The following is a 26,468-nucleotide window of genomic DNA, read 5'->3' as shown; positions in this document are numbered from 1 at the left end:
GTTTCAGCATAAGGTGCAGGCGCGTTTCGATTATAGTTTTGAAATTCGAAAAAATACAATACATATTTGCTCGTTAAGTGAAAGAAAAAGAGAATGGACCATTGGAAAAAGAAGAGAAAGGACCGTTGGAAAAAGAAACGAGCCGTTATTAACGTTACAACAAAATAAAGGAGAAGCTTTCCCTAAACATAGGAGTAAAAGCAAAAAGAGTTTGAGTTTAAAAAGGAAGCTTTTTTATTCTTCTTTCTCCGCCGTCTTTGACTAGTAGTCTATGTCATCATTATCTTTTTCTCTCTCTGTCTCTCTCTGTCTTTATAATTCTTTTTTACTAAACGAAAGATGGTTGTGGACGTAGAGAAGGAAAGAGAAGAAAAGTCAACAAAGTTCAGGAATCACCTGAACTTAGTGGAAACGCCTTGTTGAGATACTGCTGCGATTCACCGTGGAGGATTTGCAGAGTTTCTACAGGATTGGAGCTGGCCCCTTAACGATCGTGAGGGATCCGTATTTTGTTGCAAGGTATGTAGGTTTTTTTTTGTATAAATGGATGATTGATTTTGGAGATTATAATACATTGGTTGTAACAAAATTGTATTTTTATTTTTATTTCCGTTACTATAGTCTGCATGGAAGAAATAATTCATGTAGTTACTTTATTAATCGTTTTATTGATTGGATTCCGGTGATGGAGAAAGGTTGTGGAGTTTAATGTCGGCGTTAAAGAGCCGTAGTAACTCGTTAGCTCTGTTCTAAAAAGCTTCCTCGAGATCTTTTAGAAAGTATGGAACTTTAAATTTCTTTCTTACATCAAAAAGATTCACAACTTTTATGGGATGAGACTGTAAGTGAAAACTTTTATTTAGACCATATCTGACTTTTACAACGAAGAAAATAATAGAAAGATTTCAACCATAATGACGATCAAATGCTAAGAATCTTGAATCTAGAACTACATTGGTCAAAACTCTACAGATTTGTGTAATCGAGTCATCAAACTTTTATATTTAATTTCTAATACTAACTGAATTGATTTACTAAGATTTAAGAGTTTATGCACAATCTTTGTATTTTCCAACTGAATGCTAAATTTTCTTATAAAAATATTAGTAATAACAAAATTTAGAAACCAAATTTTTTCATTACAGAAAAATATAAATAAAATTTGAAAGAAATTGATGAAAATTATGAAACCACAAAACTTATCGACACATGAAAACTTATAAGCTAAGTCGCAATAGACATTGAATATGTTAAAATTTAGAATATTATAAAATATGACATGAAATAAACTAACATAATTTTTTTCTAGAAGATTAGTAGAAAGAATCAAAACTCAGTTAATCTGTATTGTTTATACAGTTGAACTTGACAAATATGGCCAGATGATATCGAGTTTGGAAGAGCCATTATAAAGTTCTTTTCATAACTTTTTGGTTCATATAGATACTTAAATATATGAAAATTATTATAAATGAGTAGCTTTAATTTTTTTATAATAAATTATTAAATTTATTAGTAGATTTGGTAACTTTGAGTTTTTTTCATAATCTTCTTTTCATTATGAACATAGCTTCTTAAATGGAAATAATAAATGGTCTATTTTGTTTTTTCTACTTACACTCTTATGTTCACTTTCTATTTCAGGCTTGGACATGGTTCTGCGACCAGATGAATCTTTGCATCTATTTTCTACTAGGCCCGTTAAACTCATAAAACCACGGAAAGGAAAACACAAAAAAGGGAAAATTGTTTTTTTAAGCCAAAAATTGATAAATATGTCTTACTACTAATCTCATATACATTATGTTTTATTAGGCTAATTTTTTTAAAATGACAATACTGCCCCTAATTTCAATTAAAAATCAAAATTACAATTAAAAAAACATTGTTAAATATTAAAATATAATTTTTAACTAAAGTAATTAAAAATCCATAAAATCTTAAACTTTGATTTTTTAATTTAAAAATTGATATTTATAATTTTATTTTTTTAATTTAAAAATTGATTTAATAAATCACCATTTCTATTTTTAAAAGAAAATCGATTTTCTTTTATTTTTTATAAATCAATTTTTTCTATTTTTTATAAATCAATTTTTTATAAAATCAATGTATTGTTTTTTATTTCTTTTTGTTTATAAAACTATTTAATTTGATTTATTTTAGAAAATACTAAAAGGTATTAGAGAAAAAAAAATAGTACGATAAGATATTAGCATAATAGGACATAGTTATCATTTTTTGGGTCTAAAAACAATTTTTCCAAAAAGAAATGAATGAGAAATAGATATAGCATAACACTCAACAAAAGGCAAAAGCTATTAAAGGATCTCAAAAATCTGAACTAGGATTGTTTCCAGCGAGGATGAGAGAGATCTCTAGACCACGACTAAACGCTTGGTTAAACATCATACGCGTTTGGAAGGTGGAGAAAAATGGGAACCACGAGAAGAACGCAACGGGTAGAAATATGAGCATTCCCATTCCTGCATCATAGAGCCTTGCTAGTGAACGGATCGACTTCCACATCCCAATTCGCTTTATGTATGGCTTCCAAGCACACGCAATCTAACAATAAAGAGAGGATTACATATGTTAAAAACGTAGACCTCACGCAAGAGACTAGATACAACAGGTAGCGAAACTTACAGAGAGGATTCCCCATCCTGTCGGTATAATGGCCAATAAACTAGCGAATATGTCTGTTACTGACAAGTCTGTGAGCCTAACCGCTACGATTGTGCCAGCTAGAGCCAACAAGAAGGCAATGCCTTGTACAAGTCTCAGCACAAGCTGGAAATTAACAGAACTCTTCTGACTGATGGAAAAGACCTATATCAATGGAGATATACATCAGAATCATGTTAATGCAATACACTCAGCATGAAATGGACGTGGAATGAACCGACCTTGAAAAGAACAATAATCGTCGCTAATGCAGCCCATGACCAACCATAAACCTGCAAAATGTTACAAGTACAATATTACTAGATGGTATTAAAAAGAACCATGAACTAGCAAACCATGATAAGTTGAAGTGTAGACAAAGAGAAACGCTGTACCGTAAATGATGTATCTGATCCGTCTAGTTTCAGTTTGTAGACAATACCATACTGGAAGATAAAGAATCGTAGACTTAATATAGTCTCCACTATCCTCCCGCTCAAGGTCCGAATGTGAGACTGTTGTATGTACAAAAGATAAATTATTAAGTAGATAAATTAACAGACAGGCTAACAAGCAAGAAAAATCATAAAACACCTCCAAAAGTGTAATGTGACAGCATGAAGAGCGTACTAGTTAGCAAGGATCCAGCAAAAATAACAAAAACTAAGGAAAAATGGGGGTTCTTACCAGTTCTTCTTCCCACCAAGCTTCCCAGCTTTCAGCTCCTTTCACACCGATTCCACCTCTGTAAAAGAGCCAATTTGTCCACTCTCTAAAGTCCACCACGACTCTGAAAGGAGAATAACGTCAATCGTTGCTCAATGAGAGAAAATGTTGCTCAACAGGACATAAAAAAGACAGCACCACTTACTTTTGCCACTCAAGTCCAGCAGGATTGAACAGGTAAGGAGCAAAAAGCCAAGAGCCAGCCAAAAACCAGCTGCTAACAGACAGAAGGATGTAGGAAACAGCACCAGCCTTATGATCGTTTCCATACGCAAGGTAGACAACTAGTAACAGAATAACTTCCATCCTGGAGAAGAAAAAGAGCATACATAAGTAATGTATTGCACATAAGAAACAAAGGTATACGAGGACAGATACCCTTTGACAAAATGACTTCTGGAGTAAAGACGGTAGTTTTCAGAAAATGTGATATGCTTGACGACAAACCCTCTTCCAGTGGCTTGGTACTGTTGACAAACAATGTCTAATCACAATCCAGACAATATAGAGAGATTAAAGAACCAAAGACAAGAATATATACCCTAGCACCACCATGGAGAAGTGTCCGTCCAAAATAATGGGCTCTTGTGCCAAGAGAAAATGTGAAGAAGACACTACACAGCTGAAACTGCATCGTTGTGAAACTGACAATGGCCTATACAGTGAAAGATGGTTAAAATAAGAATAAAAAATTCTACTAACAAAACAAAAACACAAAAGCATATAGTTTTCATTTCGTGACTTTATGCACATATTCAGTAAGGATACGTAGAACAAAACATAAGAACAGAGAGCCTGTGAGAATCTGTTACCATAAGGCAACTTCTAAGTCAGAACACATGTCAGTCTCCAAAGAAGTCATATCAGAAAATATGGCATAATAGCAATAATGACATGACTAAGAAAAACAGTACCTTGAGAAAACCTTGTTCCAGAATAAAGCCCAAAATCATTGGCACAGCAGCGAAGACACCAATCTGAAACAGAAACTGAGCATTGAGGGCAGCGGTAAGTGCAGTATCATTCAGAATAATAGCTCTTTCGCGAAGAATAGCACCAACTCCAGAAAGTGCCTATTAAAAATCAAAACACAAGCAGTTGTTAGAGACCTTCACCCAGCATTCATAGGTAATGCACTTCATTAAGATTAGCACATGCGTCACAACAGCATTAGGGAACTATACTTACCAGGTATGCCCTCCCGTATAAGAATATATACACAGTTAACACCGTCAACTGCAAGAGGCCATGTAAATGTCACTGTTAGAAACTTGGAACTTACTAGTAACAGCTCCATATACAAGTTACAAAAATAAAAGTGATCCACAGAAATTTATGATGCAAGACTTATTTTATACGATTTGGCAGCTAATTAATTATGCTATAATACATTGGTGAGTCCATACCATTGTACAGAAATAGAAGCCAACAGTTGTGAAGTAGAATGACATCATTCGGAAGAAATCAAGGAGCTGGCCAAGCCTGTATACATCCCGACTAAGAACCTGTTCACCATTCCCACCAGCAACCTTCCCTTCAAACAGAGCTATTTGATTGAGCCCCACATCTCTTCCTTTCCCCACCTGTAAAATAAAAGTTAATACACATATAAATATATATATATATATATTGTTTATTCTTTTATTTGCAAATAGTTATGAAAAAAAAATACGGACCTGGATATACTCATGGTGAGTAATATTCCCTTGACGTAGAGTTGAGTTAAAACCTGATAATCATAAGCATCAACATTAATCAAATGTGAAAAAATTGATTAAAATGGCTTAATCATTTTTGAGGTAACAGTGAGTTAACGAATCGGCTTTACCAGCAAAAATATCTTCACTAATATTGATGACCCGAGAGGCTTTGCTAATACCACCACGAGTAATATGGAAAACTCTGTCAAAGACATCTGGATGACCATAATGCATGCGGATCCTAGAGAATATTCAAAATGTCAGAATAAGGATTCCATATGAGCTCTCAAGTTGTTCAAGGAAGATATATAAACTTATTGGTAGTAAGCTTTACTTCAGGGGTTTCGCCAATACTCGTTGACCAAGAGTTACAAAGCTAGTTTCTTGATTGGACATGAAAGAGGCCAAGGAGGAGACACTGCACATATTAACACAAACAATTATTTTTAAGATGAAACAAAATATGAAATTAAGAAAATAGATATAGGAATGTTTGGTTCAGACCTTCCAGTAAATACATGTTCCCTAACTCCAAGAATGGTGGGTGGTCGAATTCCATGGTCCCGGCTCGGACCGAATTCCTCCAAAAGATTTCTCATCTTCAAAGCTTCTTCAAAGTAATTATCCTAACAAATTTAAACAAATAACATGATGCAACACGTTGGAGTTGTATTTAAGCTCTCACGTAAAGGATGTAAAGCATGCATGTAACCATGCCCAACCCCAAACTGTTGCTCAAAATACTCTTTACAAAGCTTATTTATCTAATTTAATGAATTTAAACTTAAACTACAACAAACCCCACAGAAGAGATCTAAAAGAAAGCTTTAAAAACAAAAAAGATGCCGCCAAAAGAATTGCATAAAATAACCTGATTCATATCAATAGTTTGAATTGCATTTCCACGAGTAAACACAATGGCATGATTTTGATTCTCAGGTTTGCCTTCTCCAAGTTTCGGGTCCCCAGGCAACCTTATGGAGTAAATTTCCTGCATAACCAGAAAAAAAAACTCAGATGGCAATTCCATATAACAAATAATGTAGTCACAGTTTACCTTATCCTTTCCATTGACGTCGGCCTTCACAAGCTTTGAATAATACTCTGTATGAGATTTACCCTCTTTCGGAGTATCAACAACATCGATATAAGCGATTCGAAGGGCTTCATTTCTGACAGTAGAATGAAAGAGATTAGCAGAAGCTCTCCCTATACCTGAGATAGAGAAATTCATAAAAGTGTCTTCTTACCTTTGCATCAGCAATGAAATGTCAGCAGCTTCAGGTTTTTGATCTTCTTTCTGTCTCCCATATATTTGGCATGTGACAACATATGTAAACTTCAAATCTGCTTGGGCCCTTGCTTCAGGAGATAACTCAAATCCTTCAGCATCCGTCATGTCATTACCAAAAAGAGTGGACTCCCCATCTGCAATAAGTGAGATAGCCCTAAGAAAAAGCTTGACTAAAACTGATATATCTTTAGAAAGCTCTTATAGCCTCCTACCTCTTCCAGCTTTTCTTTCCAAATAAGACTGAAGCATGAGAGCTTTCCTATAATACATCATCCCGCGAACTGCAGATATAACGCATATAAACAAAAAAAAACACTGAAAAATATATGGAAAAAGGTGTAGTGATTTGTTTATTTACCTGTTCTAGCTAACGTTTGTCCACGGTAAGAAGCCCATAATCGAAGTTCAAGTATGTCTCTCTCATTACGTAGATCGCCTTCCAACGCATTTTCATCTTGTCCTATTCGTGTAAGAAAATTTTTCCACTCATCTGCAACATAACAAATAGCAATGAAGTAATATCAACTAAAGAAGTAACTTATTAGTTAGAAACATAAAAGAAAAAAGCTAGGCAAATGTCACACCTGGATATATTTTCTGAAGGTAAAACAAGATTGATATCCCATCCTCATTTCTCTTAGTAAGTTCAGCCATGCTGTATAGCACAACCTCAGAATAATACGGAGTGAAGACACTGAAAAAAAAAACAAAATTCAAAAGAAGATAGTAAACTTGTGAAGAGCTTGTAACGGTAAAAAGATGAAAGTATTGAAAGAAATACCTGAAGGATAACATCTTTTCAACAGACTTTGGTGGTGGCACATCCATGAAAAGGGAATTGGTGAAAAATTGAAGTCTGCGTCTGGCTTCTAGATTTCTAGGAACATGCGTTGCAGAATCTTTGATAGTAAACAGAGAGTACAATCTTTTGACGAGAGCTTTCTGCAAGACCATAGAGAATTATCAGACTGAAAGAATATAAATGAGTGTAATTATAGCCTTAGACAACAAATATCATATCATAATACCATCTCGGGATCTTTAGGCCATTTCAACTTTGTAAAAAGCCGACCTTCATTCCAGGCTAGAGTTAAGATGTTCCATGCTTCATACTGAACCCTACACAGCAAAGAAAACTATTAAACAAAGTTAAAGAAAGGCACATTGAGTTTTTGCACAAAACGCAGCTTGTATGTACGTACCTCATATTAATTTGTAATATGTCAAGCCGCATAACATCGTAGAGATCCTGAAGTGCTTTGATAGCCCCTTTTGCATGCTCCGGTGTTTCATTTTCTTTCTGTTCGAGAAAAAAATTAAAAAAAAAAAACTCCATCTCAGTCATACTATTAGAATAAAAAACTAAAAACAGGTTTAATAAAGAGATTTCTGATAATGTGAATACCAGAATTCCCAAGAGTGCAGTCAGTCTCGTGATAACAAGGGAGAGATTGCTCAACTGAAAATCATTATGTATATTTCTATTCCTTATGCTGGCCTGGATGTCTTCACAGATTGTTTCCACCCTACAAATTTCACAAGAAATATCATTCTTTTATCCAGCAAAACTCTGTGCAAGTCATTTTAGAACTTATCAAAAAGTAAAAATAAAAATTATTACCACATCCTCCCCTCGGCTTCCAGAGTTTCTGTTAGTACAAGTTTAAGAGTGTGATAGACTTCCTCAACAGCATGCTTCATATAGTCATATCTTTCAATCCTCTCCACAATCTCCTCTTGCGAATTACTCCCAGCAGCAATCTCTTTGGCCAACAATATCTACAGAAGATTATAGGAAAACTATATTCACTAAGAAAATGATCTCAAATGCGATTGTTATGGAAATCAACAAGGGTAACGTTGAATCTTAATACACAAGCAGGTAAAGTAACAAACTCACCTTGCTGGAAAGAAGAAAAAGTGGCCACTGAACCAATTTGAGCCTACCAGAATTCTTGGGCATCAGGAGCAACTCCATCTCACTAAAAATCGTTCCATATGAGAAAAATCGATAAAACAAAACAATAAAAAGTCGAAATTATCACTGATCTGAGATTTCGAAGACTGTAAACATTTTTTAAAAAAGAACTTAACAAAAAAAAATTCTATCTAATTTTGGAGGCCAAACCCAATGTTTCTGAAGGTTGTGCCCAGATCCGGCCATGAAACTAAGAACACTAGGCACACAGAAAAATGAAAAAGCACTTACAAATCAGTGATGTAGTCTTCCTCTCGTAGACATTTTATTATTTGGTTCCAAAATGGAGCAAAGTGTGCTGCATCTACTCTACTCTTATCCACAGCCTTCAAATTGATAATCACATGCAGATATGAGCAACAAACGTGGTAAAAAAGCTAACATGACACACCATACGTTCATTAGTGCTTCATAAATGTAAAACAGGCTAACAGGTACCTGATAAGAAGCATCAGACGTCCTGCACATGGTTTTGAATTATAGGCAAAAGGTAATGAAGAGGAGAAAGTGTTAACATTAAACAAAGAGAAAGGGAGATAGACAGATGGAAAGGAACCTAACCGATTGGTTACAGGGACATGAAGAGATTTCATAAAAGCCCCTGGAAACTCCTCGAATTGTTTGTGAATTGCTTTCAAAGATCTTATCTGTGAAAATTGCAAAGGAAACGTAAGTACATGCCCTCTTACAGACAGTGTAGTAACATCAGAGCAAGAAACGATATCTCCTACCGAGCAAAGTGTAAACACACTTACCTCTCCCAAACGATCTCTCCCACCGAGCAAGAAACCGGAAAAAGCAGAGGCAATGGTGTAGAATATATGGATGTCTAACAGGTATATCTGCATTATTATGGAATAAAAATTTACAGTACAATAAAGGAAACTCTAATGTAAATCCCCCAGCGAAAACATTCACTCCTAGTCAGAACAAACAATTCACCAAAATTGCTAAAATAGTTTTTAACAAAATTCTCCCAAAAGCGGAGTGATTCTTTAAAGAAACAACCATTTCTTGACTAAACCAACCCTCATGTAAAGACCATTGAACTTACAGCGACCACAGGAGCCCATAAACTGGCAACAGTCAGAGCATTATAGTTTTCTGCATCCAGATACGAAATATTAGAGTATGAGAGAACCTTACAGAAGAATGATCTATTAGAGCCATGTCTATGGTCCACTCAACTCCCTAAAAAAATCCACAAATCCCATACTTACTTATTGACATAAAAACATGCCATGAGTATTGGATATTATCCTGTTTGATTATCATCCTTGTTGGACCAACGAGCGGCTCAATCTGCAAATTTATCAGCAAGAGAGATATAACTTGAAGCCACTCTTTAACTGCCAAACGAATCTATATTGAACACAATGGGAAAATCTTAAAAAAGAAAGAAAGAAAAGAAAAGCACTTTTTGGTACATAAAGTAGTATTTTATGATGTACATTAATCTTCAGTACAACTATCAACACATCAAAATTAGGCTTCCTGCGAAAAGAACTAACCTGAAGAAAGTACGCAAAGGAGAACTTTGCAGACAGAACGACAAGCCAAAACAGAAAGTACCTGCATCATACACGAATATGTTAGTACAACCTTTACCGACTGAAACACACAAAAGACAAATACGAGCTGAAGTTCGTTGGCGTCAATCAAACAAGAATATCCCCTGCTTCTCCCGAAGAAGTCAGAAACGCAGTTTAAATCATTACAATTTTATCAGAAGTAACCAGCGCATGTATTTTTTTTTTTCAGCGCATGTATTCAGTAACGCATATACATATACCAAAATAAGTAACTATGAACTGTAACAAAATAAGGTGCAGACACCTACTTTATAAAATCAGATGTCCTTTCATACATGCCACGGCCAACATAGTATCTCTCCTGAAACAACACAATCAAGCAAGCATCAGAGATTATGATTAATATCCAAATATTTAAGCATAATAAAAATGAGGTTCAGAACCTGGCGCATCCACTTAAAGAATCGAATCAAACCCCACCGGTCACATTTATTAGAAATGTTGTGACAAGTTGGAATTTGCATCAGGATGCTTAAAAAGAACTGAATACCACCATAGACGGCTATAACAAGCCCATAAAATCTGAACATGACTGAATAATGAATTGGATCGGTATCTTCTTGAAGTACTTTCCTGCACACAAAAAAAAAACTATAAGGGAATGCAAAAACTACTCCATAAAAGGGAAAAAAAATGGAAAAGAATGGTGTACAATAAAAGAAGTTGAACATACACATAGAGGAAGCATATGAAGACGGAAGCAACGCCAAACCAAATGAAACGGAGGAAAATGCGAGAAACAGCCAGCTTTCTTGTCGTAGAATAAGCACCATACATCATGATGACATCCAGAACACCTATAACATTTTGAGCATATGCTTTTTCTTCACCAATTCATAATATTGATTTTTTTTTAAAAGTGTAAAGAGTATGAGGTTTAAGACCGACTCTCAGAAAACTGCATCACAAGGTAAGTCGGACCCAGACTGAGAATTTCACGCAAAGTCTTCGTAGAGATAATACTATCGTTGAAAGCAATTATGACTAGTGCCTGTAAAGAAGTCATTAGAGCGTATGGGTAGCAGGAGAACCATTTAACGACACAATAAAATTCACACCAACGATGATAGTGAAAAAAATTCACAGCTAAATTTCCTAAACGGAATACAAACCTGAAACATCATAACGAGGAATATCCATAGCCGATGGAAGCTGTGGTAAAGACGCAAAAATGTTCGATGCTCAACGAAGGATGTCTTTCCTAGATGTTTATCCCTACCGGTTCTAACCTCGTACTGCAATGATTAGACCAGTATATTAACATTAGATATATGTATCTAGATCTATACGAAACACACAAGCGGACTGAAACTCAACTTCCTTAGATAATTTTTTAAAAAAAATTATGAACCTAAATAGCCACGAGGAAAGTAAATTAGAACAACAGCAAGACTAAAATGCAAACATAACTTCAAGATCAGCCTGTAACACATGGTCTAGGAGCTGAATTATAGACGTTTGCAAATTGCCATCAAGAGTGTAACAAACCGCTTAGTATATTATATATGGCATCTCAAAAAAGAAGCGACAAACCAGTATGAATATAAAATTTATATTAAAATCAATTATGAAGGGGGGGGGGACTGCAGACCTGTCGTTTCGGTATAGGTTTCTGAAAAAAAGATGAACTCATTCGCCACGGCCAACCAAGTTCGAATGAGCGAAGCGACCTTGAAAATCAAAAAAAGTTAGCCAACATAGATGATGAAATTAACTCAAGAGAAAGAGATATTAAAATTTATTACCAAAAATACTCATTAAAGTCATCATAATTTCTCCAAGATGAATGAGGTGCTCGGCCATTTTCATTGTTAAAAGCTTCCTGCACAGGGCAACAATTCTTAGCATTACTACCAAGTCCACGGATGAAAGAATACTTTAGAGAACATACCGCTGATACAACTTCATACAGTGGAGTAATGACATGATCAAGGAATGATACACCCTCTTCAGAGCCACCACTATCGACTGGCATACAACTCACAGCAGGGCGAGCAACTCGCTGGCGTAAGATCTCATCCATTTCTATTACCATCTACAGAAAAAATTCAGCATTAGCAAATAATATCAGATGACCAAAATATTATACTAAAATTACCAAAGTAATTCAGAATGGATAAGAAATGGATAAGAACAGAATCATGGAAGAGAAAATGGGAACACTAGAGAATCCTGGTGAAAATAAGCCTTCAGCATAAAACTTACGTGGTGGAATATGTAGCACAAACATTCTGGAAGAAACCGTATGTTAGCAGCTTCGCCCCAAATCAGGAAATATAAAGAGAGGAATAGTAATTTCTTTTCTCCACTTATGGTCCTTAAGCTGCATCTTACAAAACAAAAATGAGCATGCGAGTGGTAGCTAAAAGAAAGACAAGGAAGAGAGGATAATTTACTTGGTCCATGCCGGTTTAATGCATAGGTAATCACACCACTTAATGTAGTTGTCTAGGGACTTCAGAAACACCTTATGCACTGCAGCGTCGTCCAGTTTCTGAGAGAGCATAAAATAAAAGGTTATTCATGATATCTTAAAATGCAATTTCACTGCTTTCTAGAATGAACATAACAGTACTTCAATTCTAAGCTTTGTCAACTACAAGTCCAAACAAAGAATAACCACTGAAATTTTTTTTCTATAATAAGATGAACAAAGCCAAAATCATGAATAGTCAGATAAGTGTTGGTACTTACAGGCTCCGTTTCTTCAGGAATATTAAGACGGGATTGCGCATTAGCAAGAAGAAGAACTATATGTTCACGCTGATTGGAAACATTGTCTTTCTGCAGCCATAAGAATTGTTATGTTAAGCTGGATATTAACAGTAGTAATCCCACAGGGAAGTTAACAAAATGAAACATGAAAGATCATTTTCTATTACCAAAAATAAAAATAAAAAGCTTCTCAGATAGACAAACCTGAAACCCAAATATATAGTGGAGAAAATCAAGCATATCAGCATTCCTTGTCGCAGGAATGGGAAAATTAGCCGGCAATTTTGGCAGGCCTCGAAAATACTTCAACGCTGCAACTGCCGCTTGCACCTGCTCACATTTTTATTGTCATAAATCAAGACGTACGAGCCACATAGCATAGATGCAATGTGTGGAGAATATCTGACCTCAGGGAAAGCCGTAATGGCATTTGTGGTGACATGAGCACCAAGAGGAATAATGTTGTAAGCAATTGTGTCCTCACTAATTGCAGCATCAGAGTCCATAACTTGCTTCAGCTGTTGACGTACAAAACAGATGACAATTAGCTGCATTCTACAAGCCTAATTTGACTTGAGTAATATAGAAGATTGAATGCATAGAGGAAATGTACACAACCTCATCAGGGATCTCTTTTGCAACCTGCTCCAACACATTTCCAAGAATTTTAAGGGTGGCAAACAATCTTTTCCTTTTTACTGTTTTCTGCTCCAGCCTGGAAGCCAATATCAAAGCGTTTTGGCTTTCAAAAATTACATAAAATTTACAGATTTTGTGTTCGGTAGTTGATATACGTACTCGCCAGTGAGAAGCCCTGACTCACGGAGCTGCGTCTCCTCCTCCTTTAAAGTGTCAACGTTGTTCTTTTCTCTGTACAGCATGTAGAAATCTTGTAGTCGTTTACTATCTTGACTTCGGTCTATGGTCCCAACCTCTCTTTTTGCTAATTTTTGCTGAAATGAACCAAGCCAGAATAATGTATTAATATGCAAAACCATGGGGAAAAAAAATTAAATAAAAATTAAACTTAGACTCTAGTTTCCAAATTATCTGCCACACATGGGTCATCATCACAGGAGAGAAACATACCTTAACAACAGACATCAATCCGGTTTTAAATTGTAAAACACCTCTGCCTTCACTATTAGGGTCAAGATTTTGTGCTAGCGAGTAAGCATGCTCACATACTGCAGCAGAAAAGAATGTTCAATAAAAGCTAAAACTGCCCATAAAAAACAAGAATAAACAGCTTACAGATCCTAGCAATGCTGGGGTCTTCATCTTGAAGTTCATCAGCAGCTCTCAAAATAGCATCTATGTCCCTGTTGTTGGACAGAGACGAAGGAACATAATCCATAAGGCTTCCCTGACCAGGACCACCACCACCAGCTCCTTCTCTTGCTCTATCCCTTTGTAACGCAGCATTTACTAGCCGCTCCCATGACGACTTCGCTCGAGACATTCTCTACCTAACAAAACATAACAAACAAAAAAAACTCAACAGCTTAAAACCAAAAGAAAAACCCCCATGAAAAAGACAAAACAGCTAGTGCACACACAGATTCGGACAAGTGACCTGCCGTAACGGAAAATGTAAATTTACCGACCAAACGAGACGACGTTCCTGTCCTGGGACTAGTTGTAATCAACAAACGAAATAATAGATATGTGATCATGAATCTGACCTTAGTCGAGGATCAAAACAAGTAAAACCAACAAATGTACCAAAACAACTCAAAAAAATCAGACGAGGGGGTTACCGTATCAGAAACGTAAGAAACCCTAGATATGGAGATTAAGCAGAATTGGACCACTCATGTAAGAATCAGCGAAAGAAGGTAGAAGGCTAAGCTAAGCTCTGAGTTTCAAAAGTTCAAAACTTTTACACAAAACCATCACAAGTTCACAACTAAGGAGTCGATGTATTTTTAAAAAGGAAACGTCTTTGACAGAAAAAAAAAGAAACAAAAAGTAAAAAAGGACAGCAATCGTACCGAATTGGCAAGTAAAAAAGCGAATCTTGGACTAAACCAGATAAACCGCGGATAGAATTGTCTAATTATCTATCAATTAAACTTAGGCACGGGCACTGTTACCTGCCTTGGACTCGGTTTGAAAAAGTAAACTACTTGCCATAGTCAAGTCGAAGTCGAGTAACAAGTAACTGGATTTTATTATTCGCAAGTACAAATCAAGTATCAATTCTTTTTTTTTATATTTAACTACTTATTTTGGTACTTTTTTTGAAAAAGATTTATCTTTGTACTTATTACCCATTAGTTTGTTTCTGTTATTAGCTATCCATTGTTTGGTTTACTAAATACTTGATATTCATTATATTAGTTAAAATAATTAAACGACTTATGTTTGGAAGTTTATATGTCTATTGTGAAATTGTATTTCTGAATTTCGAGTATTTTATGTTTAATTTCAAATAATCAAAAAATAGATTCAAGTAATCGAAAAGATTTAAGTATCAAACAAGCTTAGGTAATAGATAAAAATAAACCAAATCAGGTAATAGATAAAATAAAATAATAAACTAAAGTTAAGTGATTGTAAGTATTTTAATTTTTTAACAAGAATTTGATATAACAAGTACTTGTCTAGGACAGGTCAAGTACAAATAACAAGGGTAACAAATATCTCAAAAAAAATTTGGGTATTCTTTTTGTAGCTAAGCTGACACGGTGCTTGATCGGATGAAACCGGGTAAACCGCATATAGATCATAGTTTTGGTATCAGTCAAACCGGTTTAATCGTTTCTTAACCGCATTAGACCCGACTCGATTGAGCGAAGTTGACCCGGTACCTGATTGGATCTCTCCTCTTAAACGCAGATCCTCTTTCATGAGCTCTTTCTTTTTGTTTTCTTCTTCCTCTGCGTGATTTCTCGATAGATTCTAGGGTTTCTATCTGGGAACACTTTCGCTTCCTGGGTTCTCTTGATCTAGGAGGGTTAAGCATATAAAAAGTCTGTATCTTTCGTCGAATAAAAGATGTATGCTGATAGATTGGAGTCAGAGTCTGGAACCAGGAAACTCGTAAAGGATCGAATCAATGGCGGTTCTAGCGACAACTCTACTCCCTCCCGAAAAGTGACTGGGAAAAGGTTCTAATTTTGTTTCAAAAATTCAATCTTTGATTGTAGGAGGATTCTACATTTGTTGTTAGCTGGTAGGATCTTTACCTCTTGTGTATAGATAGATAATTACATTATTCTTGCTTAGCTTTAGTTAGCTTAGGAGGAGTTTCTAGATATGTAGATGCTCTTGGACTTTGATGATGTTTGGCCTTTTAACTGAATCTGATGTTTGTTTTTTTTTGTGTTAGAGATTGGTTTATATTCGTAACAACTTCCTTATGATTCCAGGCAAAGGCAGGAAGATGACAAATGGGAGCATGATCTTTTCAGTAGTGACAAGCCTCAACTCTCAAGTATGTCTTCTTTTTTTCTCTCTCTCTCACTAATTCTCTTTAGCAGAGAACTAAGTGTGACAAAAGGTATACATGTTTGGTTGTTGATTATTCTCTGTTTGTGGTGAGTTGCTTAGATCGCAGAGTTGATTCTAGAGACCTTCGCGTGAAGCTCCAGAAGAGACATCATGTGTCTCAAGGCGGGCGAGAAGGTGGCTCAGGCGTGCGGGATTTAAGGGAAACGCTCTCTGGGACAATGAATACGCAACACCCGCCAAAATCGAAAGTGGAGACTGCTAGACCAAGCTTGAAGAGTGTAGTGACTGAAACTGCAACAGAGACTACTAGAAAAACTCCCAGTCAAGCTACCAGGAAGAAATCGCAGCAGGCAATATGATTTTCACTTTTCTTCAACTAAATCTGACCGTTGGGAGCTTGTGGATACTGTTTCTTAGCGTGTCATCTTTTTTTGGTTCAGATGGGCGCATCTGTTGATAACTTTCTGGAATCATTGGGTCTTGAGAAATATTCAACAGCTTTTCAAGTAGAAGAAGTAAGTTATATTTGCTCGTAAGGTTGCTGTCATCTTGTCATATGCTCATGTTCTCTTCTTTTCTTTTTGGTCTTTATCAGGTTGATATGGATGCTCTCATGCATATGACAGATGATGACCTCAAGGCTATGCTTATACCAATGGTAAGCTCCTAGTTGATCTGTGACAAGAAAGTCTATTTATAAGACTACACTTTGTTCAAGCATCTTTATGATCTTTATTGTGTTTTTTTTTTGTTTCAGGGCCCGAGGAAGAAGATACTTCTTGCTTTGGGATCCAAACGCTAATAGTTTAGTGTCTTTCGCTTGATGGCTTTCAAGCTTAGCTGAACGGTCTCAGTCTACATTAAGATATTGTCGAAATTATTCCGGATTTGGCTTTATTTTTTTCTCGTATTCTTTCAAGAAGGTCAGAATTTTGGTGGTTGACATGTGTAATGTTAAATATAGTGTGACAAACACTACCAGTTTGCACCACTTTTGATGTGAGATAAGTTTCTAAGTTCAAGACACGATGCAAAATTTATACTGTTGACACTAAATATCTCAGAAACACCTTCACGAATATCCAACCCACTCCTCACAATCCACGCATGCCTTCGCTTTCCCACCACAGCTTTCACCACATCTTCACCATCACCACCACAACGAGCCTGTACATTCTCCTACTGCACCCAGAACAGTCACTCAACGCATATCATAGAGCGACTCATCCAACCCAGAATCAAAAACATCTCTTTCGATCAGTCCACAGCGATAAGGAAGGGTCTCAGAGCAACGCTCATCTATGTTTTGAACGGTGACAGAGAGGAAGAAACTAGATATTTATAAGTATCGTTGTCAATGTTCAGTAGCCGTCTTAGCTCAGTGGTAGAGCGCGTGACTTTCTTTTTTACTGATGTTAAAAACTGTAGTTTTTCATATTTACACATTTTAGAGACATCATCAATGGGTAAAGAACCAATAAATGCTACAAGAATCTCTTCACAAACTGAAATAATATGAACGTGTTGTGTTTATTGACGTACAAAGAGAAGCATATATACAAGTAGGATACCGACATAATGTATCTGTAGATAACTTCTAACTCAAGGTTTATGTTTATCTATAATATATCATCCTTATCTCTATACCCCCCCTCAAGCTGGAGGAGAGATGTCTTGGATTCCCAGCTTGACCAGTAGATAATTGAACGTAGTAGACGGTAAAGACTTCGTGAGAAGGTCAGCCGGTTGTTCTTTGGTTCTGATGTGCTCTGTAGTGATTAGTTTTTCTTCAACGACATCCCGAACTTGATGACAGTCGTTTTCTATATGCTTGGTGCGTTCGTGGAAGACCGGGTTTTGAGCAATATAGATGGCAGACTGACTGTCACAGAACATGCGCATCGGTGTAGGAGACGAAATGCCAAACGAAGTGAGCATGCGTTTTAACCACTTGAGTTCGCGTAATGTATAGGCCATACACCTATACTCTGCTTCAGCAGAGGAAGCAGACACGGTGTTCTGTTTCTTTGTCTTCCACGACACCGGAGACGGGCCAAGAAGAACAATGTACGAGCTAAGCGAACGACGAGTGAGAGGACATGCGCTCCAGTCTGAATCACAGTAAGAAGTGACCTGAAGTTTCGGCGCTGAGCTGAGTAGAATTCCTTGAGATGGACAGCCTTTTAAATACCGAACAACACGGAGAGCAGCATTCCAATGATCATGACGGGGTTGCTTCATGAACTGAGATAGTATGTGGACAGAGTAACATAACTCTGGCCGAGTAAAAGTCAGATATATCAAGCGCCCAATGAGTCGTCTATAGAGAGCAGGATCAGCAAGAGGTGGACTTTTGGAGAGAGCTAGTTTGTGGTTAAGTTCCATTGGCGTAGAAGATGGCTTACATCCAAGTAACCCTGTATCAGCAATGATATCAAGGGCGTATTTCCGTTGTGACAAGAAGAAGCCTTCACTATTTCGTGCCACCTCTATTCCTAAGAAGTACTTGAGCTTGCCCAGGTCCTTCATATGGAAACACTTACACAGGTAGTTTTTAAACTTCTGTAGTGTTGAAATGTCATTGCAAGCGATAAGAAAGTCGTCGACATAGACTAGGATGTGGAGATCGATCTTGCCGCGTGTGTAGAAGAAGTGAGAATAGTCGGGTTTACTCTGAGTGAACCCATAGTCTTTCAGGGCAGTGCTGAGTTTGGAGAACCAGCAGCGAGGTGACTGTTTAAGACCATAGATAGACTTTCTAAGACGAGCCACTTTGTTAGGATCAGAACCTTGAAAACCTTTAGGAAGCTTCATATAAACTTCTTCCTTGAGATCGCCATGTAGAAAAGCATTGTGAACATCCATCTGATGGACTTCCCATTGTTTAGCTGCAGCCACTTTCAATAGAACACGAACTGTAGTAGGTTTTGCTACGGGAGCAAACGTATCGGTGTAGTCAATTCCCTTGCGTTGACGATTCCCACACGCAACGAGTCTAGATTTATTGCGTTCAGGTTTACCGTTGGCGTGATACTTGATCTTGTAAAGCCACATGCTATTAATAATTTTCTTGCCAGGAGGTAGATCAGTAACATCCCATGTGCCATTCTCTACATGAGCCGAGTGTTCGTCAACCATTGAATCTCGCCATATTTTATGTTTTACTGCCTCTTCGTAACTCTTTGGTTCCACAGCTGAAGTAATTGCTGCAACATATGCCTTATGGCTCGAGGAAAATTTGGCGTCAGAGATATAATCGGTAATGGGATAGATACAGTTACCTGAGACCGTAGAGGAGCCCGTCGTAGAGTCAGGAGGAACAAGAGTGTGTGTATTATTCGCGACGGCATTAACATTATAATTCTTGAGTAGAACAGAGGATTTACGCTGTCGATGCCCACGTCCAAGTAGCTCAGGAAGACCAGGAGATACAGGTTCTTGCGTAGTGGTGGAAGGTTGAGGTAACACTGGTGATGACGGAGGTGATGAAGATGAGGACGGAAGTGTAGCAGGTTCTATAGTTTCAGGTAATACTAGTGGTGGAGGAGTAGGGACGATTGTAGAAGAGGAAGGAGTCGTAGAGGCAGAGGTGGGATCAGTAGTAGGAAGGGAAGGTTCATTAGAGATAGTGGTGGAATCTGAGGGCGTAGGGATGGATTCTAAGGGCGTAGGAATGGGTTCTATGTTAGGTGATGGTGGTAAGATAGGCGTAGTAGTGACAGGAGAGGGAGACGTGGATGGCAATGAACTCGAAGCAGGAGAGGTTGCTGGGAGCCAATCGCTAGAGTCAATAATAGGTGGAGACAATGTAACAGGATCATCAAGAGGCGGTAGTCCAGGGAATTTGTCTTCATAAAAGATGACATCCCGACTAGTAAAGAAGGTTTTGTCCTCAAGATCGTATACATTCCACGCCTTCTTTCCGTAAGGGTATCCAACAAAGAGGCATCTACGACTTCGAGGAGCAAATTTGTCTGAGTTGCGAGGTCTGCGCTGAGCAAAACATAAACAACCGAAGACGCGCAGGTTATCATGCTTAGGAGGGGTTCCATGAAGTAGTTCGTATGGGGTGAGACCATTTAATAGCTTAGTGGGGGTGTGATTAATGACGTGAGCAGCAGTGAGGATGGCTTGACCCCAAAACGTGGTTGGCAACTGAGCTTGAAAAAGAAAGGCTCGAGCAACGTTTAATATGTGACGGTGTTTGCGTTCTACCCTGCCATTTTGTTGCGGTGTATCAACTGAAGAGGTTTGATGTAGAATTCCTTGCTGACGAAAGTATTGTTTTAACACCATGAACTCAGTTCCATTATCGGTTCTGAAAGTTTTGACAGGAAGACCAAATTGTCGAACACTCATCGCACAAAAATTCTTGAGTAAGGAAGCAACTTCCGATTTCTCAAGCATGAGGTGGAGCCACACTGCTCGTGAGTAATCATCGACGATGGTTAGAAAATAAACAGCACCGCAAGTTGCCGGAGTGCGATAGGGACCCCAAACATCGCAATGAACAAGATCAAAAGGAGCAAAAGCTTTATTAGAACTTTGATTAAAAACCTCACGAGTTTGTTTCGAAAGCAAACAAATGTCACAAGAATCTGAAGTAGAAAAATCAACTGCTAATCTATCTAAAACTGGTAGGGAGGCTAGGGTATTATACGACGGGTGACCAAGACGCCGATGCCACAGAACTGACGAAGAAGCTTTATCCTTTCCAGTCCGATTTGCTCGTGCAACCGTGACGCCCGTGAAGTAATACACACCCTCTCGTTCTTCACCGGCTCCAATCAGGGTCCTCGAGAAACGGTCCTGCAAAAAGCATAAGGTATCAGTAAAGATAGCGATGCAACCTGTCTGTTTAAGTAATTTGGAAACAGATATCAAGGTGCAATCAAAGTCTGGAACATAAAGAACATCAAGTAGAGAGCACTGAGAGTTAAGTGCTAGAGTGCCCGCTTTAGTAGACTGAGATGTTCTGCCATCGGGAAATTTCACCATTGCAGTGGAGGTATCATGAACATCACGAAGAAGAGAAAGGTCTCCCGTCATATGATGGGAAGCACTTGTGTCTATGATGACATCAGTAATAGAGGGTTTACCCGAAGTACGTTCAGTAGAGAGCTGAGATTGTTGGTTCTGCAGCAGACTGATCAACGCGGAGATTTGATCCGAAGACGCCACTGTGTTGGCGGAGAGAGTGAGAGGAGCTGTCCGAGTGGCAGGAGAACGACCACGACCGCGTCCTGCAGGCGAATTGTTGCGACCACCGCGACCTCTCTGAGAAGAAGGAGATCCACGACTCTGTTCTTTAAACCAGTCAGGGTATCCATGTAGTAAGAAACACTCAGATGCCTCGTGACCAGTTCGATTGCAGTGAGTGCAGGATCTGTTGGGATCTCGGTTTCGGTTAGTAGAGTTGGTAGAATCCACCTTAGTAGAGAAGCCGATGACTTCTTGCTTATGTTCAGTAGCACGCATAGTAAGGAGGTGTTGTTCCACCCTAATCACACGAGAATAGACAGTGTTGATATCTGGTAGAGGATCTTCATCGATAATTTGTGATCAGATGAAGTTGAAGCGAGAATCATCGAGCCCAAAGAGGAACTTATGAACTTTAGAATCTTCTCTTTCTTTATCAATGTGAGAAGATGCGTCACAAGTACAGATGTGAGATGATTTAAAACTTTGAATCTCCTCCCATAACTTGGACAAGCGACCATAATAGGAGAGAACAGAGTCACCATTCTGTTTGCAGTTGGTGATATCATTCTCTAGTAGGTGTTTTCTAACACTGTTCTTGACGGAGAAGCGTCGTTTGAGGGATTCCCAAAGCAGGAAAGCATCAGGTACATAGCTGACTGTAGAACGAACCGGTGGATCGATGGAGGTGCGGATCCAGCCGACTATCATAGAGTTAGAAGCAATCCAACGAGCAAGGTCAGGGTTCGAGGATGGTTTGGGAACATAGCCATCTAAGAACCCTATTTTTCTCTTAGCTTGAATAGAATTCCAAAATTCCGTAGCCCATTCTGCATAGTTGTCTCCTTTTAAAATCACAGGGGTGATCAAGGATCCAGGATTGTCGGATGGATGGAGGTAGAATAGAGAATCAGAGGTTAAAACCTCGGGGGTAGTGGATGAAGTAATCGCAGAGGTAGTAGAAGTAATCGCAGATGTAGTAGAGGATGCAGAAGGAGAAGTAGTAGCCATGATGATTAACTATCAATGGAGTTTTGAGAAGAAGAAATAGAAAGCGGAAGCTTTAAAAAATTAGGTCAGAGAACGTTATTTGCTCTGATACCATGAAATAATATGAACGTGTTGTGTTTATTGACGTACAAAGAGAAGCATATATACAAGTAGGATACCGACATAATGTATTTGTAGATAACTTCTAACTCAAGTTTATGTTTATCTATAATATATCATCCTTATCTCTATACAAACATTCTCAAAACGTTATATATCAGTTCAGGTTTTCATTTTCCAACCATTTGGTTTTGGAGAGTTTGGTTGTCTTCTAGCAATCTAACATACTCCACCAAGAGCTCTGGAGCCTGTTTTTGCAGAGATGTAACATGTGACTGTTTCCAGTTTAGTTTCTTTCTCTTTCGCTTCCTTCTCTACTCTCTTCAGATTCAGATCGAACTCACAGTGTAGATCGGTCAATAGTTGTGTTTACTGACATAAACTACTGTGACCAGTCGTCAACAAGTGGAATAGAACTTTGGTTTGACTAGAAAACAAATAGCATGAAAATTGTGTGACCACATTTAAAATGGAATGGCTACAAAATAATATATTTAATGACATAACAGTTTTCTAAAAAATCAATGTAGATAGTGCTTATAACGATTTCTTGAATATTGCTCGTAACTATTATAGTCAATGTTTTATACGTGTAACAAGAGCTCTACTTCTACCATAAACATATCCACTATTTCAATATACAAAAAACACTAGTGGACTTAATGTGATGGACCGATTGATAAAGTCAAAATATATTAAATTTGGTGTTGTATACAAGTTGGATTGATAGACTGTAGACAGTCGTTGAAGTCGTCGTCGTCCTTGGAGAGACAATTTCTCTTACTATACACACCCACGATTGAGTATATTATATGTCTTTATAACCAAATAATGCAGCTGTAACCATGTTGCCATTCAACAGCTAATTAACCAAGAGACGCCAAGGTTAACTTAATACGATACAAATTGTTTAAAATCTTCTACAGGCTAAGTGCTAACATAGTAGTTTATTTAACAGTTGATGACGCCGGCAATAGATTAATTAACAAAAGTATTTAGCAACAAATTCATTAATTAAGCTTCCACGTACAAACAACATAATGGCGAGTTGCAGTTGCACTTGCACGACCCTCATTCAAATATTTTGGGTTCTTTCTCATCCATCATATAATTTGCTTTTCCCGAGTTAATTATAATTGGATGTTTGAAATTGGATATAATATTCGGAAACTAATTGTTTCAAATGATTGTATACTTTTCGATATACAGGAGAATTACGACTGTTAATAAGAGTCGTAATAAATAATAATAGACGGGCCAAGAAGCATTTTCTCAGTTTTTTTTTTAACACCAACGTTTTCTCAGCATTTTCTCAGTATGGTATCAAATTGTGACATTGTTGTAAGTGTTTTACAAGACAAATAAACCTGAGGGAGAAAAGACCATATGTGGACGCTCTGGCAAAAGAAACTGTGAAAAGCGTGTGCAGCTTTTAGAGAAGACGCGGTTAATGCCAAGTCGTGTCGTAAGGTTTTGATCAAGTCGTTGTTGACCGTGAGAGACGCAACGGAGACATTCAAACATTACAGAGTAACAAGACAATATATATATACATTATATATATATATATATATATATATATATATATATATACGTATAGTCAACGCCTTCATATATATAAATATAGACATTTACGTATCTTTATTATCTCTCTCTCAACACGCCTCCTTGTTTCCTTCTCGGTTTCAGACACAGCCATTGTTGAAAGCTTTTCTTCATTTCTAGCGGTAGATCAAGCAACATGGCAGTAAGTTTCAAAACTCTTTTTGTATCAACACTTCAAATGTTTTATATATCTCCTTTGTTCTCACCTCAAATCTGCACATGTTTAACAATACCTTCAAGTTTGTCGGAATCTTCAGCTTCAAAAACTTTTAAATGATTTGTCTGAACGCCAGAACAGAGATCTGGGTTTATGTTTAATCAGTTGACTTTCGTAATAGTGATTCTTCTTCAGTATTCTACCTGTTCTTTAGTCTATAACAAGAAGCTAGCTCTCAGAGTTCTGGTTAGGGATCACGAAGCAGATTAGTTTCTTGCACATCAAGTTAAATCTTTTAAGTCAATTTAAAAACACAAAACCTTTTCCACCGGATTCTCAGAAACAGTTATTGATTGCAGAACCGTCCACACGTTCCAAAGTTTGGGGACTGGAACAACCAAGATCAACCATTCACGGCCGTGTTCGATAACGCGAGGATTAACAAACGAGCAGACTTATACGAATCTTTAGAGAACTCAGATATCAAAACCCCTCCTCAGCCTGCTCCTAGAATTCCACGACCTGAACCACCAAAACCGGCTAGGGAAGGCACACCAAGAGCACCTCCTCCAACAACCCAGAGAAACAAAGTCAGAGCTCCTCCTCCTGATCAGCTCTACGGAGGGGGCAGAGACGGAAGCGGATTATACGGAGGTTATGTAGGTGGAGGTGGATCAGGAAACCGGCAGCCACAAGCTCCTCCTCGTCCCGCACAGGCACAGCCTAAACCCAATCTTAGAGGCGGCAGCAACGGAAGGGTATGACATACATTTACACATTTTACATTAGGGTTTACGTTTTGAGGAGAAAATGTTTAATCATATTCCTAATGTAGCATGTTTTTTTTTAGTCATTTGCGTTTGAAGAGTCATATTGTATAGTTTAATATAAGGGATGCTATTAGTAATTAGTTGGCTTATTACAGTTGTATGATCTGCGAATAATTTATATATGTTAGGGAGGGACGACGATTCCACCATTTCCAGGGTCAGTAGGTTCAGGGGAGAACATGAGTTACACACACATATTCGACCAAGTCAAGGAAGAGAGACGAGAAGGTGCTAGATCCTATGGTAGCACTGCCGGCAACACTCCATCTCGCCCCTTCAACGGTCAACGTGAATCTCCCTCCCCAAACTCCTCCAAGGTACTACACATAACCGTCTAGATAAACTTTTTTTTGTAAAAGAACCATCTAGATAATATATATATATAAGTGTGTATTACTTCAAATTACAATTACTTTGGTATCCATCGTGTGTATTAACGTGAAGGAGTATTTGCAGGTCTGCTGCTTTTCATGGTGCAGAAAGGGAAAGTAAATACACTGAAGACAATGTACACATTCTTGGACATGTCTCTTTTTGTCTTTTGTGTGTGTTATTTTTCTTTCTTTTCTTTTTTGTAACAAAGGAGTGATTTTTGTTGTGAACAACGTTTGGAATAATCACTTTGTCTTCGTGTATTGATTCTCAAATGTGCATACCGTATGTTTAATATTGGTTGCTTTCTCTTCAGTATGTCTGCACAAGAGTTGAAATCACATTAGTTATACAAGAATATGTCTCTCTTTCTATGAAGGTGTTCGCCCCAATATGGGCTTATTTGGGCCAATAGAAAGAGAAAAAGCCCAACAAGAAAATGATCAGAACTGTTTCTAGTAGGTGTCCAAGACAATATAAAAGGGATTGAACTTGGTAGCTCTCTAGGGTTATCGTTATTTCATTTGCAGCCATCTGAGGTCGAAGTTACGAGAGAATTGATCGACGATGATTTACGATGTAAACTCCGTTCTCTTCAAATCCTTTCTCAGCTCTAAGTTCTCTGCGGACAAAAGGTACAAACACCTTTTCATCCTTTTCTTTTGTCTGATATTGTTTCAATATTATCTTGTGAATCATTTTATTGTTTATTTCACTAATCGTCTGTGTTATGATAATTAGGAGAGTCGAGGACAGGCCAAGAGAACAGAAGCCCAAAGCCAGCGACAACAAACCTGTCATGAATGAATAAAACAATCATTTGTTAACGTCTTGTTCATGTAATATTTTTGTTCTGAGGATGTTTTTAATTTTAATGGTTATTTAGTTTATCCTTTTGCAATTGCTATGTATCTGTAGATACATTCTTATATGTCAAATTGTAGAAATCCAATACACCAAACACATAAACTACCACTTGATTAAAACATCCCCAGTTTATTGCTTCCAAATGTTTCTTAGAGTGGATGGACATAGTTGGTTAGAAAATTGGCTATGCTTAACCGTCT

At 37.5% G+C, this 26,468-nt stretch overlaps 4 protein-coding genes across 4 annotated transcripts; 3 read left to right on the top strand and 1 right to left on the bottom strand.

Annotated features, from left to right (window-relative positions):
- Positions 1–2,230: 2,230 nt before the first annotated feature.
- On the bottom strand, positions 2,231–14,610 carry LOC108858967 (callose synthase 9-like). Its single transcript, XM_018632809.2, has 52 exons — positions 14,433–14,610; positions 13,927–14,141; positions 13,762–13,859; positions 13,471–13,625; positions 13,291–13,387; positions 13,080–13,190; positions 12,877–13,002; positions 12,652–12,741; positions 12,354–12,451; positions 12,163–12,280; positions 11,849–11,992; positions 11,703–11,779; positions 11,549–11,627; positions 11,070–11,192; positions 10,846–10,948; positions 10,631–10,754; positions 10,341–10,530; positions 10,206–10,258; positions 9,877–9,937; positions 9,586–9,667; positions 9,420–9,469; positions 9,121–9,207; positions 8,927–9,012; positions 8,804–8,825; positions 8,597–8,691; positions 8,288–8,369; positions 8,009–8,166; positions 7,793–7,913; positions 7,590–7,687; positions 7,416–7,506; positions 7,169–7,329; positions 6,972–7,081; positions 6,746–6,877; positions 6,600–6,668; positions 6,344–6,521; positions 6,151–6,265; positions 5,965–6,084; positions 5,598–5,719; positions 5,428–5,511; positions 5,222–5,334; positions 5,070–5,122; positions 4,800–4,976; positions 4,582–4,629; positions 4,308–4,466; positions 3,935–4,048; positions 3,772–3,860; positions 3,539–3,700; positions 3,355–3,457; positions 3,063–3,182; positions 2,910–2,960; positions 2,650–2,832; positions 2,231–2,568 (listed from the first exon to the last, which is right to left on the bottom strand). Exons 2-52 carry the CDS (start codon positions 14,132–14,134, stop codon positions 2,332–2,334), a joined length of 5,727 nt encoding a protein of 1,908 aa, XP_018488311.1. The 5' UTR covers positions 14,135–14,141; positions 14,433–14,610; the 3' UTR covers positions 2,231–2,331.
- A 924-nt stretch (positions 14,611–15,534) lies between these two features.
- Positions 15,535–17,150, top strand: LOC108857381 (uncharacterized). The gene is made up of 6 exons (XM_018631367.2): positions 15,535–15,785; positions 16,047–16,111; positions 16,228–16,478; positions 16,569–16,643; positions 16,724–16,786; positions 16,886–17,150. The coding sequence occupies exons 1-6, from the start codon at positions 15,673–15,675 to the stop codon at positions 16,928–16,930; spliced, it is 612 nt and encodes a 203-aa protein (XP_018486869.1). The 5' UTR covers positions 15,535–15,672; the 3' UTR covers positions 16,931–17,150.
- A 6,893-nt stretch (positions 17,151–24,043) lies between these two features.
- LOC108861582 (RPM1-interacting protein 4) lies at positions 24,044–26,291 on the top strand. Its single transcript, XM_018635484.2, has 5 exons — positions 24,044–24,184; positions 24,559–24,957; positions 25,158–25,346; positions 25,486–26,036; positions 26,143–26,291. Exons 1-4 carry the CDS (start codon positions 24,179–24,181, stop codon positions 25,519–25,521), a joined length of 630 nt encoding a protein of 209 aa, XP_018490986.1. The 5' UTR covers positions 24,044–24,178; the 3' UTR covers positions 25,522–26,036; positions 26,143–26,291.
- LOC108861583 (wound-induced basic protein-like) lies at positions 25,969–26,291 on the top strand. Its single transcript, XM_018635485.2, has 2 exons — positions 25,969–26,036; positions 26,143–26,291. Exons 1-2 carry the CDS (start codon positions 25,969–25,971, stop codon positions 26,210–26,212), a joined length of 138 nt encoding a protein of 45 aa, XP_018490987.1. The 3' UTR covers positions 26,213–26,291.
- Positions 26,292–26,468: the final 177 nt, after the last annotated feature.

Source organism: Raphanus sativus, chromosome 5 (genome assembly GCF_000801105.2).
Source record: "Raphanus sativus cultivar WK10039 chromosome 5, ASM80110v3, whole genome shotgun sequence".
NCBI classification, from domain to species: domain Eukaryota; kingdom Viridiplantae; phylum Streptophyta; class Magnoliopsida; order Brassicales; family Brassicaceae; genus Raphanus; species Raphanus sativus.
The sequence above is the reverse complement of the archived record's forward strand: the minus strand, read 5'-3'. Positions and strand labels throughout refer to the sequence as shown.

Coding starts and splice junctions, on each gene's coding strand:
- LOC108858967 (XM_018632809.2), bottom strand. CDS start 14,134: ATGTCTCGAGCGAAGTCGTCATGGGAGCGGCTAGTAAATGCTGCGTTA. Junction 10,755..10,845: donor TGTGATGCAGTTTTCTGAGA/GTCGGTCTTAAA, acceptor AAAATGTTATAG/GTGTTCTGGATGTCATCATG. Junction 9,668..9,876: donor CCTTTGCGTACTTTCTTCAG/GTTAGTTCTTTT, acceptor ATAAATTTGCAG/ATTGAGCCGCTCGTTGGTCC.
- LOC108857381 (XM_018631367.2), top strand. CDS start 15,673: ATGTATGCTGATAGATTGGAGTCAGAGTCTGGAACCAGGAAACTCGTA. Junction 16,112..16,227: donor TGACAAGCCTCAACTCTCAA/GTATGTCTTCTT, acceptor TGAGTTGCTTAG/ATCGCAGAGTTGATTCTAGA. Junction 16,479..16,568: donor CCAGGAAGAAATCGCAGCAG/GCAATATGATTT, acceptor TTTTTGGTTCAG/ATGGGCGCATCTGTTGATAA.
- LOC108861582 (XM_018635484.2), top strand. Junction 24,958..25,157: donor GAGGCGGCAGCAACGGAAGG/GTATGACATACA, acceptor TATATATGTTAG/GGAGGGACGACGATTCCACC. Junction 25,347..25,485: donor CCTCCCCAAACTCCTCCAAG/GTACTACACATA, acceptor GAGTATTTGCAG/GTCTGCTGCTTTTCATGGTG.
- LOC108861583 (XM_018635485.2), top strand. CDS start 25,969: ATGATTTACGATGTAAACTCCGTTCTCTTCAAATCCTTTCTCAGCTCT. Junction 26,037..26,142: donor AAGTTCTCTGCGGACAAAAG/GTACAAACACCT, acceptor TATGATAATTAG/GAGAGTCGAGGACAGGCCAA.